Raw genomic sequence first — 15,590 nt, 5'->3', positions numbered from 1 at the left:
CCCGCCTGTCTGTCTGTCTCCTGTCTGTCTGTCTGTCTGTCTGTCTGTCTGTCTGTCTGTCTGCCTCCTGTCTGTCTGCCTGTCTGTCTGCCTGTCTGTCTGCCTGTCTGTCTGCCTCAGTGTATCTGTCTGTCTATCTGTCTGTCTGTCTGTCTGCCTGTCTGTCTGCCTCCCCTGTCTGCCCCTGCCCTGCCCCTGCCCCTCCTGCCTGTCTGCCCGCCCGCCTGCCTCCTGTCTGTCTGCCTCCTGTCTGTCTGCCTCCTGTCTGTCTGCCTCCTGTCTGTCTGCCTCCTGTCTGTCTGCCTCCTGTCTGTCTGCCTCCTGTCTGTCTGCCTCCTGTCTGTCTGCCTCCTGTCCGTCTGCCTCCTGTCCGTCTGCCTCCTGTCCGTCTGCCTCCTGTCTGTCTGCCTCCTGTCTGTCTGCCTCCTGTCTATCTGCCTCTTCCCTCCGTCCATCTATCTGCCTGTCGGGGCAGTGTATACAGAGGTAGCATCAGACAAGTCAAATTTGCAGAGGAGGAAGAGTGGAGACAGGGAGATGAGATGAGATTCCACAGTTTCCTGTTACTCTGTGCTCTTATGTGCTTTGAGGCCTTAGCTGAAGAGATGTACTGTACAGCCACTGAGAGGCTGGCTATTGGGGTGAAACACAAGTCTTTATATCGGAGTCAGCTCAGACCGTGAGGGAGGAGAGGAGGAGGACAGAGCTCTCGTCTTCTGAGCTCCAGTATTTCTTGGCAGTACAGAGAGCCCATCATCACAATTACACACACACATCTCCCCTTCAAATCCCACAGTATGAAATAAATCCTTCATTATTTAACAGAAGAAGACTGTCCTTCTAGCTAATCCTGAGTTTCAGTGGGTATTTGAGAGAGGAAACCTTAGTTGGCACTTCAGAGAGTGAAATAAGAACTTCCAGGGACAAGGAAGAGGCATGGAGAGTGGAATCAGTACTTCCAGGGACAAGGAAGAGGCATGGAGAGTGGAATCAGTACTTCCAGGGACAAGGAAGAGGCATGGAGAGTGGAATCAGTACTTCCGTTTGTGCAAGGGAGAAGGGGAATGTTTTTGGGACTGGTCCTCTTTCTTTTAATTTACTCTTCTCCTTTCTCCTTTTCCTCCCCCTCCTCTTCTGGTCAATGTGGTAGAACCCTCCTCCTCTCCTCCTCTGTCTGTCTGTCTCAGTTCATGTCAATGGTGTTGAAGACCCACTCTGTGAACTTCTTGAGTTTGGCAGCAGAGCTCTGGGACTCCTCCTGCAGCCGCTGGTTATCCTCCCAGAGCCTTTTGATCTGCAGATGGAGACGCTGCTTCTCCTCACGCTCCTACAAGAGGGAGGGGAGGGGGATAGAGGGAGATGGGGATAGAGGGAGATGGGGATAGAGGGAGATGGGGATAGAGGGAGATAGGGATAGAGGGAGATGGGGATAGAGGGAGATGGGGATAGAGGGAGATGAGGATAGATGGAGAGGGGGATAGAGGGGGAGGGAGGGATAAGGAGTGGGGGGGGGGTAAAGAGGAGAGATAAACAAGGGAGAGAAAGAAGGAGGGAGGGAGAGAGGGCAAGGGCGGACAGAGAGCAAAAAAAGAGTTAAACGGGGAGGAGAAGGAGGGAGAGAGAGAGAGAAGGTGGGAGAGAGAGAGAGAAGGAGGGAGAGGGAGGGAGAGAGAAGGTGGGAGAGAGAGAGGGAGGGAGAGAGGGAGAGAGAAGGAGGGAGAGAGAGTGAGAGGGAGAGAGAAGGAGAGGGAGAGAGAAGGTGGGAGAGAGAGAGGGAGGGAGAGAGGGAGAGAGAAGGAGGGAGAGAGAGAGTGAGAGGGAGAGAGATGGAGGGAGAGGGAGAGAGAAGGTGGGAGAGGGAGAGAGAGGAGGGGAGAGGGAAGGTGGGAGAGAGAAGGAGGGAGAGGGAGAGGGAGAGAGAAGGTGGGAGAGAGAGAGGGAGGGAGAGAGGGAGAGAGAAGGTGGGAGAGAGAGAGGGAGGGAGAGAGGGAGAGAGAGAGAGAGAGGAGAGAGAGAGAGAAGGAGGGAGAGGGAGAGAGAAGGTGGGAGAGGGAGAGAGAAGGTGGGAGAGAGAGGAGAGAGGGAGAGAGAAGGAGGGAGAGGGAGAGAGAAGGTGGGAGAGGGAGAGAGAAGGTGGGAGAGAGAGAGGGAGGGAGAGAGGGAGAGAGAGAGGAGAGGGAGAGAGAAGGAGGGAGAGGGAGAGAGAAGGTGGGAGAGGGAGAGAGAAGGTGGGAGAGGGAGAGAGAAGGAGGGAGAGGGAGAGGGAGAGAGAAGGTGGGAGAGAGAGAGGGAGGGAGAGAGGAGGGAGAGAGAGAGTGAGAGGAGAGAGAAGGAGGGAGAGGGAGAGAGAAGGAGGGAGAGAGAGAGAGAGGGAGAGGAGGAGGGAGAGAGAAGGAGGGAGAGGGAGAGGGAGAGAGAAGGTGGGAGGGAGAGAGGGAGAGAGAAGGAGGGAGAGAGAGAGTGAGAGGGAGAGAGAAGGAGGGAGAGAGGGAGAGAGAAGGAGGGAGAGAGAGAGTGAGAGGGAGAGAGAAGGAGGGAGAGGGAGGGAGAGGGAGAGAGAAGGTGGGAGAGAGAAGGTGGGAGAGAGAGAGAGAAGGAGCGAGAGAGCGAGCGAGAGAGCTAGAGCGAGCGAGAGAGAGCGAGAGCGAGCGAGAGAGAGCGAGAGAGAGCGAGAGAGCGAGAGAGAGCGAGAGAGAGCGAGAGGAGGGAGAGGAGGGAGAGGAGGGAGAGAAGGAGGGAGAGAAGAAGGGAGAGAAGGAGGGAGAGAAGGAGGGAGAGAAGGTTAGACAAGGGATACATGTTTAAGTTAGCGTCAGCAACTCTACATAACAGATGGTAGCTATGACACCGCTAGGGATGATTACTCTATATATAACAGACGGTAGCTATAACACCGCTAGGGATGATTACTCTATATAATAGACGGTAGCTATAACACTGCTAACTCTATATAGGCTCTCGAGTGGCGCAGCGGTCTAAGGCACTGCATCTCAGTGTTAGAGGCATCACTACAGACCCTGGTTCGATTCCAGGCTGTATCACAACCGGCCGTGATTGGGAGTCCCATAAGGCGGTGCACAATTGGCCCGGCATGGTCCGGGTTAGGATTTGGCCGGCGTAGGCTGTCATTGTAAATAATAATTTGTTCTTAACTGACTTACCTCGTTCAATAAATAAAAATTAAAAGGAATTAAAAATGTGTACACAGTAAGCAGCAAATCCTCGACCAACCTTCTACAGAGCGGAGGCAGCTACAGCCGATGGGTGGAGCAGAAGTTTGGTTTTCCGTGTGTGTGTGTGTGTGTGTGTGTGTGTGTGTGTGTGCGTGCGTGCGTGCGTGCGTGCGTGCGTGCGTGTGAGTAGTCCATTAGAATGAGTATTGTTGTTTTGATGGTTCGTTGCTAAGCTAAGTGCATGTATTGATTTGTGTGGTTATAGACGTCCATTTTTCCACATAAATATGCTGAAATTATGAGATGAGACATATTTTGTGTGTGTGTGTTACCTTCTTCAGGTCATCCTGTAGCATCTTGACCACGGCTTCCAGCTTGGTCACATTCCTCTCCAGACCTGCTGGACCCTCACTGGGGAGACAGAGAGTTAAACATACATTTAACCACACAAACCTAACGTGTCACCCAACATGTCACCCACCTAACATGTCACCCACCCAACATGTCACCCACCCACCATGTCACCCACCTAACATGTCACCCACCCAACATGTCACCTACCTAACATGTCACCCACCTAACATGTCACCCACCCAACGTGTCACCCACCCAACATGTCACCCACCCAACATGTCACCCACCCAACATGTCACCCACCCAACATGTCACCCACCTAACATGTCACCCACCTAACGTGTCACCCAACATGTCACCTAACATGTCACCCAACATGTCACCCACCTAACATGTCACCCACCCAACATGTCACCCACCTAACATGTCACCCACCTAACGTGTCACTCAACATGTCACCTAACATGTCACCCAACATGTCACCCACCCAACATGTCACCCACCTAACATGTCACCTAACATGTCACCTAACGTGTCACCTATATTGGATCTTTGTTTAAAGAGATGTAAAGCACTTCCATATTCGTAACACATCAATTTAAATGTAGTTAAGTCACCATTACGTGTTGACCTTACAGTGAAATGCTTACTGACAAACCCTATCACCAACAACACAGTTTTAAGAAAAATAAGAGTTAAGGAAAGATTTACTAAATAAACTAAAGTAAAACAAAAAAAATAACCCAATAAAATAACAACGAGGATATATAGAGTGGGTTACCTTCTTCAGGTCATGTGAGGGGGGTACATCTTGACCACGTCAGTGTGAGCTTGGTCACATTCAGTGTGAGGGGGGTACCTGCTGGACCCTCAGTGTGAGACAGAGAGTTAAACAGTCAGTGTGAACCACACAAACAGTGTGAGGTCACCGGTACAGTCAGTGTGAGGGGGTACTAACATGTCACCCACCCAACATGTCACCCACCCAACATGTCACCCACCTAACATGTCACCCACCAACATGTGAGGGGGGTCACCCACCTAACATGTCACCCACCTTACATGTCACCCACCCAACATGTCACCCACCCAACATGTCACCCACATGTCACCCACCTAACATGTCACCCACCCAACATGTCACCTACCTAACATGTCACCCACCTAACATGTCACCTGTGAACATGTCACCTACCCAACATGTCACCCACCTAACAGTCACCCACCTTAACATGTCACCAGTGTGAACATGTCACCCACCTAACATGTGACCCACCTAACATGTCACCCAGTCAACATGTCACCTACCTAACAGTCAGTGTGAGGGGGTCACCCACCTAACATGTGACCCACCTAACAGTGTCACCCACCAACATGTCACCCACCTACCAAGTCAGTGTGGGGGATGATCACCGGTACCAAGTCAGTGTGGGGGGTACCTACAAGTCAGTGTGAACATGTACATGTCACCAAGTCAGTGTGGAGGCTAACATGTCACCCACCCAACAGTGTCACCCTATAACAGGGGTCACCCACCTCAGTGTGGAGGCTACCCAACATGTCACCTAACATGTCAGTGTGAACATGTCACCCACCCAACATGTCACCCACCTGAACATGTCACCCACCTAACATGTCACCTAACGTGTCACCTATATCTTTGTTTAAAGGATGGCACTTCCATATTCGTAACACATCAGTGTGAATGTACTTAAGTACCAAGTCAGTGTGAGGGGGGTACAGGAAAGTCAGTGTGACAAACCCTACACCAGTCAGTGTGAAGAAAATAAGTGTGAAGGAAAGATTTACCAAGTCAGTGTGAGGGGGGTGCCGAAGTGTGGGAAAAATACCGGTACCGAGTCAGTGTGAGGGGGGTACCGGCCGAGTCAGTGTGAGGGGGGTACCGGTACAGAGTCAGTGTGAGGGGGGGTACAGAGTCAGTGTGTACCAAGTCAGTGTGAGGGGGTACCGGTACCGAGTCAGTGTGAGGGGGTACCGGTACCGAGTCAGTGTGAGGGGGGTACCGGTACCAAGTCAGTGTGAGGGGGTACCGGTACCAAGTCAGTGTGAGGGGGTGCAGTGTGGGAGGGGGGGTCAGTGTGAGGGTACCGAGTCAGTGTGAGGGGGGGGGTACCGGTACCGAGTCAGTGTGAGGGGGGTACCGGTACCGAGTCAGTGTGAGGGGGTACCGGTACAGAGTCAGTGTGAGGGGGGTACCGGTACCGAGTCAGTGTGAGGGGGGTACCGGTACCAAGTCAGTGTGAGGGGGTGCCAAGTCAGTGTGGGAAAGGGGGTCACCGGTACCGAGTCAGTGTGAGGGGGGTACCGGTACCAAGTCAGTGTGAGGGGGGTACCGGTACCAAGTCAGTGTGAGGGGGGGTCAGTGTGACCGGTACAGTCAGTGTGGTCAGTCAGTGTGGGGGTACCAAGTCAGTCAGTGAGGGGGGTACCGGTACCAGAGTCAGTGTGAGGGGGGGTACCGGTACCAAGTCAGTGTGAGGGGGTACCGGTACCGAGTCAGTGTGGAGGGGGGGCACCGAGTCAGGGGGAGGCTACCGGGGTACCAAGTCAGTGTGAGGGGGGTGCCAAGTCAGTGTGGAGGGGGGGTACCGGTACCGAGTCAGTGTGAGGGGGGGGTACCAAGTCAGTGTGAGGGGGTACCAAGTCAGTGTGAGGGGAGTCAGTGTGAGGTACCGAGTCAGTGTGAGGGGGGTACCGGTACCAAGTCAGTGTGAGGGGGGTACCGGTACCAAGTCAGTGTGAGGGGGGTACCGGTACCAAGTCAGTGTGAGGGGGGTAGCCGAGTCAGTGTGGGAAAGGGGGTGTGACCGGTACCGAGTCAGTGTGAGGGGGGTACCGGTACCGAGTCAGTGTGAGGGGGGGTACAGAGTCAGTGTGAGGGGGTACCGGTACCAGTCAGTGTGAGGGGGTACCAAGTCAGTGTGAGGGGGTACCGGTACCGAGTCAGTGTGAGGGGGTACCGGTACCGAGTCAGTGTGAGGGGGTACCGGTACCGAGTCAGTGTGAGGGGGGGTACCGGTACCAAGTCAGTGTGAGGGGGTGCCGAGAGTGTGGGAAAGGGGGGTACCGGTACCAAGTCAGTGTGAGGGGGTGCCGAGTCAGTGTGAGGGGGGGTACCGGTACAGAGTCAGTGTGAGGGGGGGGTACCGGTACCGAGTCAGTGTGAGAGGGGGTACCAAGTCAGTGTGAGGGGGGTACCGGTACCGAGTCAGTGTGAGGGGGGATACCGTACCAGTCAGTGTGAGGGGGGTACCGGTACAGAGTCAGTGTGAGGGGGGGTACCGGTACGAGTCAGTGTGGAGTCAGTCAGTGTGAGGGGGTACCGGTACCGAGTGTGAGGCCGGGTGTGTGTGGAGAGGGGGGGGGTACCGGTACAGTCAGTGTGAGGGGGGGTATGTGAGGGGGTACCGAGGGTGTACCGGTACCGAGTCAGTGTGAGGGGGGGTACCGGTACCGAGTCAGTGTGAGGGGGGGTACCGGTACCAAGTCAGTGTGGGGGGGTACCAGTACCAAGTCAGTGTGAGGCTTAATACAGGGGGTACCAGTACCGAGTCAGTGTGGAGGGGGGGGTACCGGTACAGAGTCAATGAGTCAGTGTGGAGGTTACCGGTACAGAGTCAGTGTGGAGGAGGGGGGTACCGGTACCGAGTCAGTGTGGAGGGGGGTATATACAGGGGTACCGAGTCAGTGTGAGGGGGGATACCGGTACCGAGTCAGTGTGGAGGTTATATAGAGGGGGTACCGGTACCGAGTCAGTGTGGAGGCTATATACAGGGGGTACCAGTACCGAGTCAGTGTGGAGGCTTTATACAGGGGGTACCAGTACAGAGTCAGTGTGGAGGTTATATACAGGGGGTACCGGTACAGAGTCAATGTGGAGGATATATACAGGGGGTACCGGTACAGAGTCAATGTGGAGGATATATACAGGGGGTACCAGTACCGAGTCAGTGTGGAGGCTATATACAGGGGGTACCGAGTCAGTGTGGAGGTTATATACAGGGGGTACCGGTACCGAGTCAGTGTGTGGGGGTACAGGTTAGTTGGGGTAGTGTGTACATGTAGGTGGGGGTGAAGTGACTGCATAGATAATAAACAGTCAGTAGCAGCAGTGTACAAAAGAGGGGGGGGGGGGTTAAATGCAAATCGTCCTGGTAGCCATCTGTTCAACAGTCTTATGGCTTGGGGGGGTAGAAGCTTTTAAGGAGCCTTTTGGTCCTAGACTTGGTGCTCCGGTACCGCTTGTCAGCTTTCCTCTGACACCGCCTGGTATAGATGTCCTGGATGGCAGGAAACTTGGCCCCAGTGATGTACTGGGCCGTTCGCACTACCCTCTGTAGCGCCTTACGGTCGGAGGCCGAGCAGTTTCTATACCAGGCGGTGATGCAACCGGTCAGTATGCTCTCGATGGTGCAGCTGTAGAACTTTTTGAGGATCCGAGGACCCGTGCCAAATCTTTTCAGTCTCCTGAATAGACGTGTCCTCTTCAGAGGGGTTGGGTGAAATGCGGAAGACACCTTTCAGTTGAATGCATTCAGTTGTACAACTGAACAACTGTCTTGGTGTGCTTGGACCATGTTAGTTTGTTGGTGATGTGGACACCAAGGAACTTGAAGCTCTCAACCTGCTCCACTACAGCCGCGTCGATGAGAATGGGGGCGTGGCTCGGTCTTCTTTTTCCTGTAGTCCACATTCATCTCCTTAGTCTTGATCACGTTGATGGAAAGGTTGTTGTCCTGGCACCACACGGCCAGGTCTCTGACCTCCTCCCTATAGGCTGTCTCATTGTTGGTGAACAGGCAATGATGGTGTTGGACTCGTGCACCCTTGAGGTGCCCACGTGTTGAGGATCAGCGTGGCAGATGTGTTGTTGCCAACCCTTACCACCTGGGGGTGGCCTGTCAGGAAGTCCAGGATCCAGTTGCAGAGGGAGGTGTTTAGTCCCAGGGTCCTTAGCTTAGTAATGAGCTTTGAGGGCAGGGTGTATCTCCAGGCTGGGCTGTGTGGTGAGGGTTACCTGGATGAGGGTCTGGACAGAGGGGCAGGCTGTATCTTCAGGCTGGGCTGTGTGGTGAGGGTTACCTGGAGGATGGTCTGGACAGAGGGGCAGGTAGTAGGTCCAGGCTGGGCTGTGACTGGTGAGGGCTGGAGGCTCCACTACCTCTGTGGTTAGAATCACTGAACACAAACCCTCTCTGGACTGGAGGGGGAGGGAGGGAGGGAGAAAGGGAGGAGGGAGAGAGAGGGATAGGAGGAGGGAGAGAGAGGGATAGGAGGAGGGAGAGAGAGGGATAGGAGGAGGGAGAGAGAGGGATAGGAGGAGGGAGAGAGAGGGATAGGAGGAGGGAGAGAGAGGGATAGGAGGAGGAAGAGAGATAGGAGGAGGAGAGGGGAGGAGGAAGAGAGAGGGATAGGAGGAGGGAGAGAGAGGGATAGGAGGAGGGAGAGAGAGGGATAGGAGGAGGGAGAGAGATAGGGGAGGAAGAGAGAGGGATAGGAGGAGGAAGATAGAGAGGGATAGGAGGAGGGAGAGAGAGGGATAGGAGGAGGAAGAGAGAGGGATAGGAGGAGGAGGAAGATAGGAGGAGGATAGGAGGAGGAAGAGAGAGGGATAGGAGGAGGAAGAGAGAGGGATAGGAGGAGGAAGAGAGAGGGATAGGAGGAGGAAGAGAGAGGGATAGGAGGAGGAAGAGAGGGAAGGAGGGAATGACGGGGAGGGAATGAGGGAGAGGGAAGGAAGGAGAGGGGAAGGAAGGAGGAGGGGGAGGGAAAGGAGGAGGGGAGATAGGAAAGGAGGAGGGGGAGGTAGGGAAGGTGGGGAGGGAAGGAGGGGAGGTAGGGAGGGAGGGAGGATGAGGGAAGGAGGGGAGGTAGGGAGGGAAGGAGGAGAGGGGATAAGGAGGGAGAGGGGATAAGGAGGGAGAGGGGATAAGGAGGGAGAGGGGATAAGGAGGGAGAGGGGATAAGGAGGGAGAGGGGATAAGGAGGGAGAGGGGATAAGGAGGTAGAGTAAATAAAAGGAAGAGAGAGATATAATTGTCAGAGGAAAACGTGAGAGAGGGAGAGAAAGATAATGTGATTAAAGATCAGGTTGAGACAAATTGTAGTAGTAACTGTTGTCACGGGAGACACATCATTACTATGCAGTGTTCATCGTATACATTCATTCCCTGCCTCTTCCTTTTGCAGGTATTGACCACATGCACCAGGTGAGTACACACACACACACACACACACACACACACACACACACACACACACACACACACACACACACACACACACACACACACACACACACACACACACACACACACACACACACACACACACACACACACACACACACACACACACACACACACACACTCTTACTTTCAAAGGTATTGGCCACATCCACCAGGTGGGTCCAGTCCAGGGGGCTGTCCCTGCTCTCAGAGGGGGGGAGGGGCATCAGCTCCTGGGGAAGGGGGTGGCGCTGTCGCTCAACCATCTCAGCCAATGACGTGTCAGACGCAGACAGATCCCCTGTAGAGAGGACAAGAGGACCGATTAGGACCATGGACATCCCTAGAAGACAGATCCCCTGTAGAGAGAGGACAGATTAGGACCATGGACATCCCTAGAAGACAGATCCCCTGTAGAGAGGACAAGAGGACAGATTAGGACCATGGACGTTCCTAGAAGACAGATCCCCTGTAGAGAGAGAGGACAAATTAGGACCATGGACATCCCTAGAAGACAGATCCCCTGTAGGACCATGGACATCCCTAGAAGACAGATCCCCTGTAGAGAGGACAAGAGGACAGATTAGGACCATGGACATTCCTAGAAGACAGATCCCCTGTAGAGAGAGGACAAGAGGACAGATTAGGACCATGGACATCCCTAGAAGACAGATCCCCTGTAGAGAGGACAAGAGGACAGATTAGGACCGTGGACATCCCTAGAAGACAGATCCCCTGTAGAGAGAGAGGACAGATTAGGAACATTGACATCCCTAGAAGACAGATCCCCTGTAGAGAGAGGACAAGAGGACGGATTAGGACCATGGACATTCCTAGAAGACAGATCCCCTGTAGAGAGGACAAGAGGACAGATTAGGACCATGGACATTCCTAGAAGACAGATCCCCTGTAGAGAGGACAAGAGGACAGATTAGGACCATGGACATTCCTAGAAGACAGATCCCCTGTAGAGAGAGGACAAGAGGACAGATTAGGACAGTGGACATCCCTAGAAGACAGACATTTTGAGTCTTTTCGAATGAATTAATTCCATCAGTTTCCTCTCTCATTGAAAAATAAACTACACTATTATTCTTGAATAGTCTGCAATAAATGTAATGAATCTTTTTTTAAACCAAAATGTAGATCAATACACTTTCTACCAGAAGAGGGAGGTATATACACAGTCTTTATCCCCCTCCCAGCTCGGCCACATCAAGTATTGACTCACCAACGTGTTAAACTGTCTCAAGCTGTCTAGAACCACATTCCCCAGCCCTGTGTCAATACGGCTCCTCTCACCGTGTAGTTTGATCCCCAGTTTGTACGAGGGTCGTCTGAGGGGCACCCCGCGGGTGGTGGGAGAGCGTGGCAACGTGGAGCAGCTGAACAGCACGTCACTACCCAGGGTAGGGTCTGGTTCTAGGTCCCCCAGCCTCAGAGAGGGGACACGCTGGCCCCGGTAGATACTCTCATCAGACAGGGTGCGGTGGAGAGACCGACGGGTAGGGGGCTGGCCTGAGGAGGACGACTGGAGGAGAGAGAGTTAAACTGATGTCACCTGCTATCGTAATATAAGAAAAACACACCAGATGGACATGAGGATTACAGTTATGACATGAGGATTACAGTTATGACATGAGGATTACAGTTATGACATGAGGATTACAGTTATGACATGAGGATTACAGTTATGACATGAGGATTACAGTTATGACATGAGGATTACAGTTATGACATGAGGATTACAGTTATGACATGAGGATTACAGTTATGACATGAGGATTACAGTTATGACATGAGGATTACAGTTATGACATGAGGATTACAGTTATGACATGAGGATTACAGTTATGACATGAGGATTACAGTTATGACATGAGGATTACAGTTATGACATGAGGATTACAGTTATGACATGAGGATTACAGTTATGACATGAGGATTAAAGTTATGACACTTTAATTTGCAATCAAAAGTTGTAGCTCTGCTGTCCTCAACGGTTTGATTATTTTTGCAAGGAAAGATAATCCATGAAGGAATATCCACCTAATATCCTGACCTTGACCTTGACCTTGACCTTGTGTCGTCTGTGTTTGGCAGGGCTGTCTGGACTCATTCTCACCTTGACCTTGACCTTGTGTCGTCTGTGTTTGGGAGGGCTGTCTGGACTCATTCTCACCTTGACCTTGTGTCGTCTGTGTTTGGGAGGGCTGTCTGGACTCATTCTCACCTTGACCTTGTGTCGTCTGTGTTTGGGAGGGCTGTCTGGACTCATTCTCACCTTGACCTTGTGTCGTCTGTGTTTGGCAGGGCTGTCTGGACTCATTCTCACCTTGACCTTGTGTCGTCTGTGTTTGGCAGGGCTGTCTGGACTCATTCTCACCTTGACCTTGACCTTGTGTCGTCTGTGTTTGGGAGGGCTGTCTGGACTCATTCTCACCTTGACCTTGACCTTGTGTCGTCTGTGTTTGGCAGGGCTGTCTGGACTCATTCTCACCTTGACCTTGACCTTGACCTTGTGTCGTCTGTGTTTGGCAGGGCTGTCTGGACTCATTCTCACCTTGACCTTGTGTCGTCTGTGTTTGGCAGGGCTGTCTGGACTCATTCTCACCTTGACCTTGTGTCGTCTGTGTTTGGGAGGGCTGTCTGGACTCATTCTCACCTTCACCTTGTGTCGTCTGTGTTTGGGAGGGCTGTCTGGACTCATTCTCACCTTGACCTTGTGTCGTCTGTGTTTGGCAGGGCTGTCTGGACTCATTCTCACCTTGACCTTGTGTCGTCTGTGTTTGGCAGGGCTGTCTGGACTCATTCTCACCTTGACCTTGACCTTGTGTCGTCTGTGTTTGGCAGGGCTGTCTGGACTCAGTCTCACCTTGACCTTGTGTCGTCTGTGTTTGGCAGGGCTGTCTGGACTCATTCTCACCTTGACCTTGTGTCGTCTGTGTTTGGCAGGGCTGTCTGGACTCATTCTCACCTTGACCTTGACCTTGTGTCGTCTGTGTTTGGCAGGGCTGTCTGGACTCATTCTCACCTTGACCTTGTGTCGTCTGTGTTTGGCAGGGCTGTCTGGACTCATTCTCACCTTGACCTTGTGTAGTCTGTGTTTGGCAGGGCTGTCTGGACTCATTCTCACCTTGACCTTGACCTTGTGTCGTCTGTGTTTGGCAGGGCTGTCTGGACTCATTCTCACCTTGACCTTGACCTTGTGTCGTCTGTGTTTGGCAGGGCTGCCTGGACTCAGTCTCTTCATGTCGTCCTCCGCGGTGGTCTTAGCGTGGGTGAGGTGTGGCTGGAGGGCGTGATGGGGTCTGCTGTTACCCCCATCCTGACCCCCTCGTTCTCCGCTGCCGCCACTCCCCTCGCCTCCACTTCCTCCTCCTCCCTCCCCTGGAGACTTCCTGGGGACACGCAATAACAAGCAGAGGTCAGGGGTCAGATAATACAGCCATGCAAAAGACATAGCAACGTGACTGTCCACTAGCAACGTGACTGTCCAATAGCAACGTGACTGTCCAATAGCAACGTGACTGTCCACTAGCAACGTGACTGTCCAATAGCAACGCGACTGTCCACTAGCAACGCGACTGTCCACTAGCAACGCGACTGTCCACTAGCAACGTGACTGTCCAATAGCAACGCGACTGTCCACTAGCAACGCGACTGTCCACTAGCAACGCGACTGTCTACTAGCAACGCGACTGTCCACTAGCAACGTGACTGTCCACTAGCAACGTGACTGTCCACTAGCAACGCGACTGTCCACTAGCAACGCGACTGTCCAATAGCAACGCGACTGTCCAATAGCAACGTGACTGTCCAATAGCAACGCGACTGTCCAATAGCAACGTGACTGTCCACTAGCAACGTGACTGTCCACTAGCAACGTGACTGTCCACTAGCAACACGACTGTCCAATAGCAACACGACTGTCCACTAGCAACGCGACTGTCCACTAGCAACGCGACTGTCCACTAGCAACGCGACTGTCCACTAGCAACATGACAGTCCATTAGCAACGTGACTGTCCACTAGCAACGTGACCAATAGCAACGTGACTGTCCACTAGCAACGCGACTGTCCAATAGCAACGCGACTGTCCAATAGCAACGTGACTGTCCACTAGCAACGCGACTGTCCACTAGCAACGCGACTGTCCACTAGCAACGCGACTGTCCACTAGCAACGCGACTGTCCACTAGCAACGCGACTGTCCACTAGCAACGCGACTGTCCACTAGCAACGCGACAGTCCACTAGCAACGTGACTGTCCACTAGCAACGTGACTGTCCACTAGCAACGTGACTGTCCACTAGCAACGTGACTGTCCACTAGCAATGTGACTGTCCACTAGCAACGCGACTGTCCACTAGCAACGCGACTGTCCACTAGCAACGCGATTGTCCACTAGCAACGAGACTGTCCACTAGCAACGTGACTGTCCACTAGCAACGTGACTGTCCACTAGCAACGTGACTGTCCACTAGCAACGTGACTGTCCACTAGCAACGTGACTGTCCACTAGCAACGTGACTGTCCAATAGCAACGTGACTGTCCAATAGCAACGTGACTGTCCAATAGCAACGTGACTGTCCAATAGCAACGTGACTGTCCAATAGCAACGTGACTGTCCAATAGCAACGTGACTGTCCAATAGCAACGTGACTGTCCAATAGCAACGCGACTGTCCAATAGCAACGCGACTGTCCAATAGCAACAGTGTATAATGTCAGTAGCTGTCTGTAGTCAGTGTATAATGTCAGTAGTTGTCTGTAGTCAGTGTGTCAGTAGTTGTCAGTGTATAATGTCAGTAATTGTCTGTAGTCAGTGTGTCAGTAGTTGTCAGTGTATAATGTCAGTAGTTGTCCATATTCCCTGTATGTCAGTAGCTGTCTGTAGTCAGTGTATAATGTCAGTAGCTGTCTATATTCCCTGTATGACAGTAGTTGTCTATAATCACTGTATGCAATATTCCTTTTAGCCACAAGGTGGCGATAAAGTATTGATAGAGGAACTATTCTAAGGTACAAGGCCACTTCCTCCTGGTCTTACTTGCGGTTGTCTCCGAAGTCGACAGAGTTGATGGTTGATCCTGGCTTCCTCCAGCCGATGAGGTACTTGGAGGTGGCTCCCTGACGGGGGTAGAAGGTCTTGGGTCCGGGAGAGACCGACGTCTGGGAGCAAGGGGAGGTGGCCGAGGAAGACGAGTCCTCACGAGGGGAGTGGCCTCTGGAACTGGAGAGGAGGATGGTGGGGAGGAAGGAAGGAGAGAGGAGGACAGGGGGCGGGGCAGAAGGGAGAAAGAGGGAGGAGAGAGGACGGGAGGAGGAGGACAGGGGGTGAGGCAGAAGGGAGAAAGAGGGAGGAGCGGAGAGAGGAGGAGGACAGGGGGCGGGGCAGAATGGAGAAAGAGGGAGGAAAGAGGAGAGGAGGGGAGGAGGAGGACAGGGGGTGGGGCAGAAGGGAGAAAGAGGGAGGAGCGGAGAGAGGAGGGGAGGAGGAGGACAGGGGGCGGGGCAGAAGGGAGAAAGAGGGATGAGAGGAGAGAGGAGGGGAGGAGGACAAGAGGAGAGAACAGTGGAGGAGGACAGGAGGAGAGAGGAGGGGAGGAGGAGGACAGGGGTCAAGGGCAGAAGGGAGAAAGAGGGAGGAGAGAGGAGGGGAGGGGGAGGGTATGAAGATAGGAGAAGGAGGACAGGGGTCAGGGCAGAAGGGAGAAAGAGGGAGGAGAGAGGAGGGGAGGGGGAGGACAGGAAGAGAGGAGAAGGAGGACAGGGGTCAGGGCAGAAGGGAGAAAGAGGGAGGAGAGAGGAG

The 15,590-nt window shown here is 53.2% G+C and overlaps 1 protein-coding gene across 3 annotated transcripts in view; it reads right to left on the bottom strand.

Annotated features, from left to right (window-relative positions):
- Window positions 1–325: 325 nt before the first annotated feature.
- The window catches only part of LOC123995413 (signal-induced proliferation-associated 1-like protein 1), a 108,686-nt gene continuing 93,421 nt past the window's right edge, over window positions 326–15,590 (bottom strand). For all 3 annotated transcript variants that reach the window (XM_046299003.1, XM_046299005.1, XM_046299004.1), the window contains exons 18-24: window positions 14,829–15,011; window positions 12,969–13,176; window positions 11,078–11,306; window positions 9,924–10,076; window positions 8,631–8,748; window positions 3,506–3,584; window positions 326–1,327 (exon numbers count right to left, since the gene is read on the bottom strand). In XM_046299003.1, coding sequence (XP_046154959.1) covers window positions 1,184–1,327; window positions 3,506–3,584; window positions 8,631–8,748; window positions 9,924–10,076; window positions 11,078–11,306; window positions 12,969–13,176; window positions 14,829–15,011 — 1,114 coding nt within the window. In that variant the 3' untranslated portion in view covers window positions 326–1,183. The remainder of the gene's footprint in view (window positions 1,328–3,505; window positions 3,585–8,630; window positions 8,749–9,923; window positions 10,077–11,077; window positions 11,307–12,968; window positions 13,177–14,828; window positions 15,012–15,590) is intronic.

This window comes from Oncorhynchus gorbuscha, linkage group LG14 (assembly GCF_021184085.1).
Source record: "Oncorhynchus gorbuscha isolate QuinsamMale2020 ecotype Even-year linkage group LG14, OgorEven_v1.0, whole genome shotgun sequence".
NCBI lineage: Eukaryota > Metazoa > Chordata > Actinopteri > Salmoniformes > Salmonidae > Oncorhynchus > Oncorhynchus gorbuscha.
This window is presented reverse-complemented; position numbering and strand designations above follow the sequence as displayed.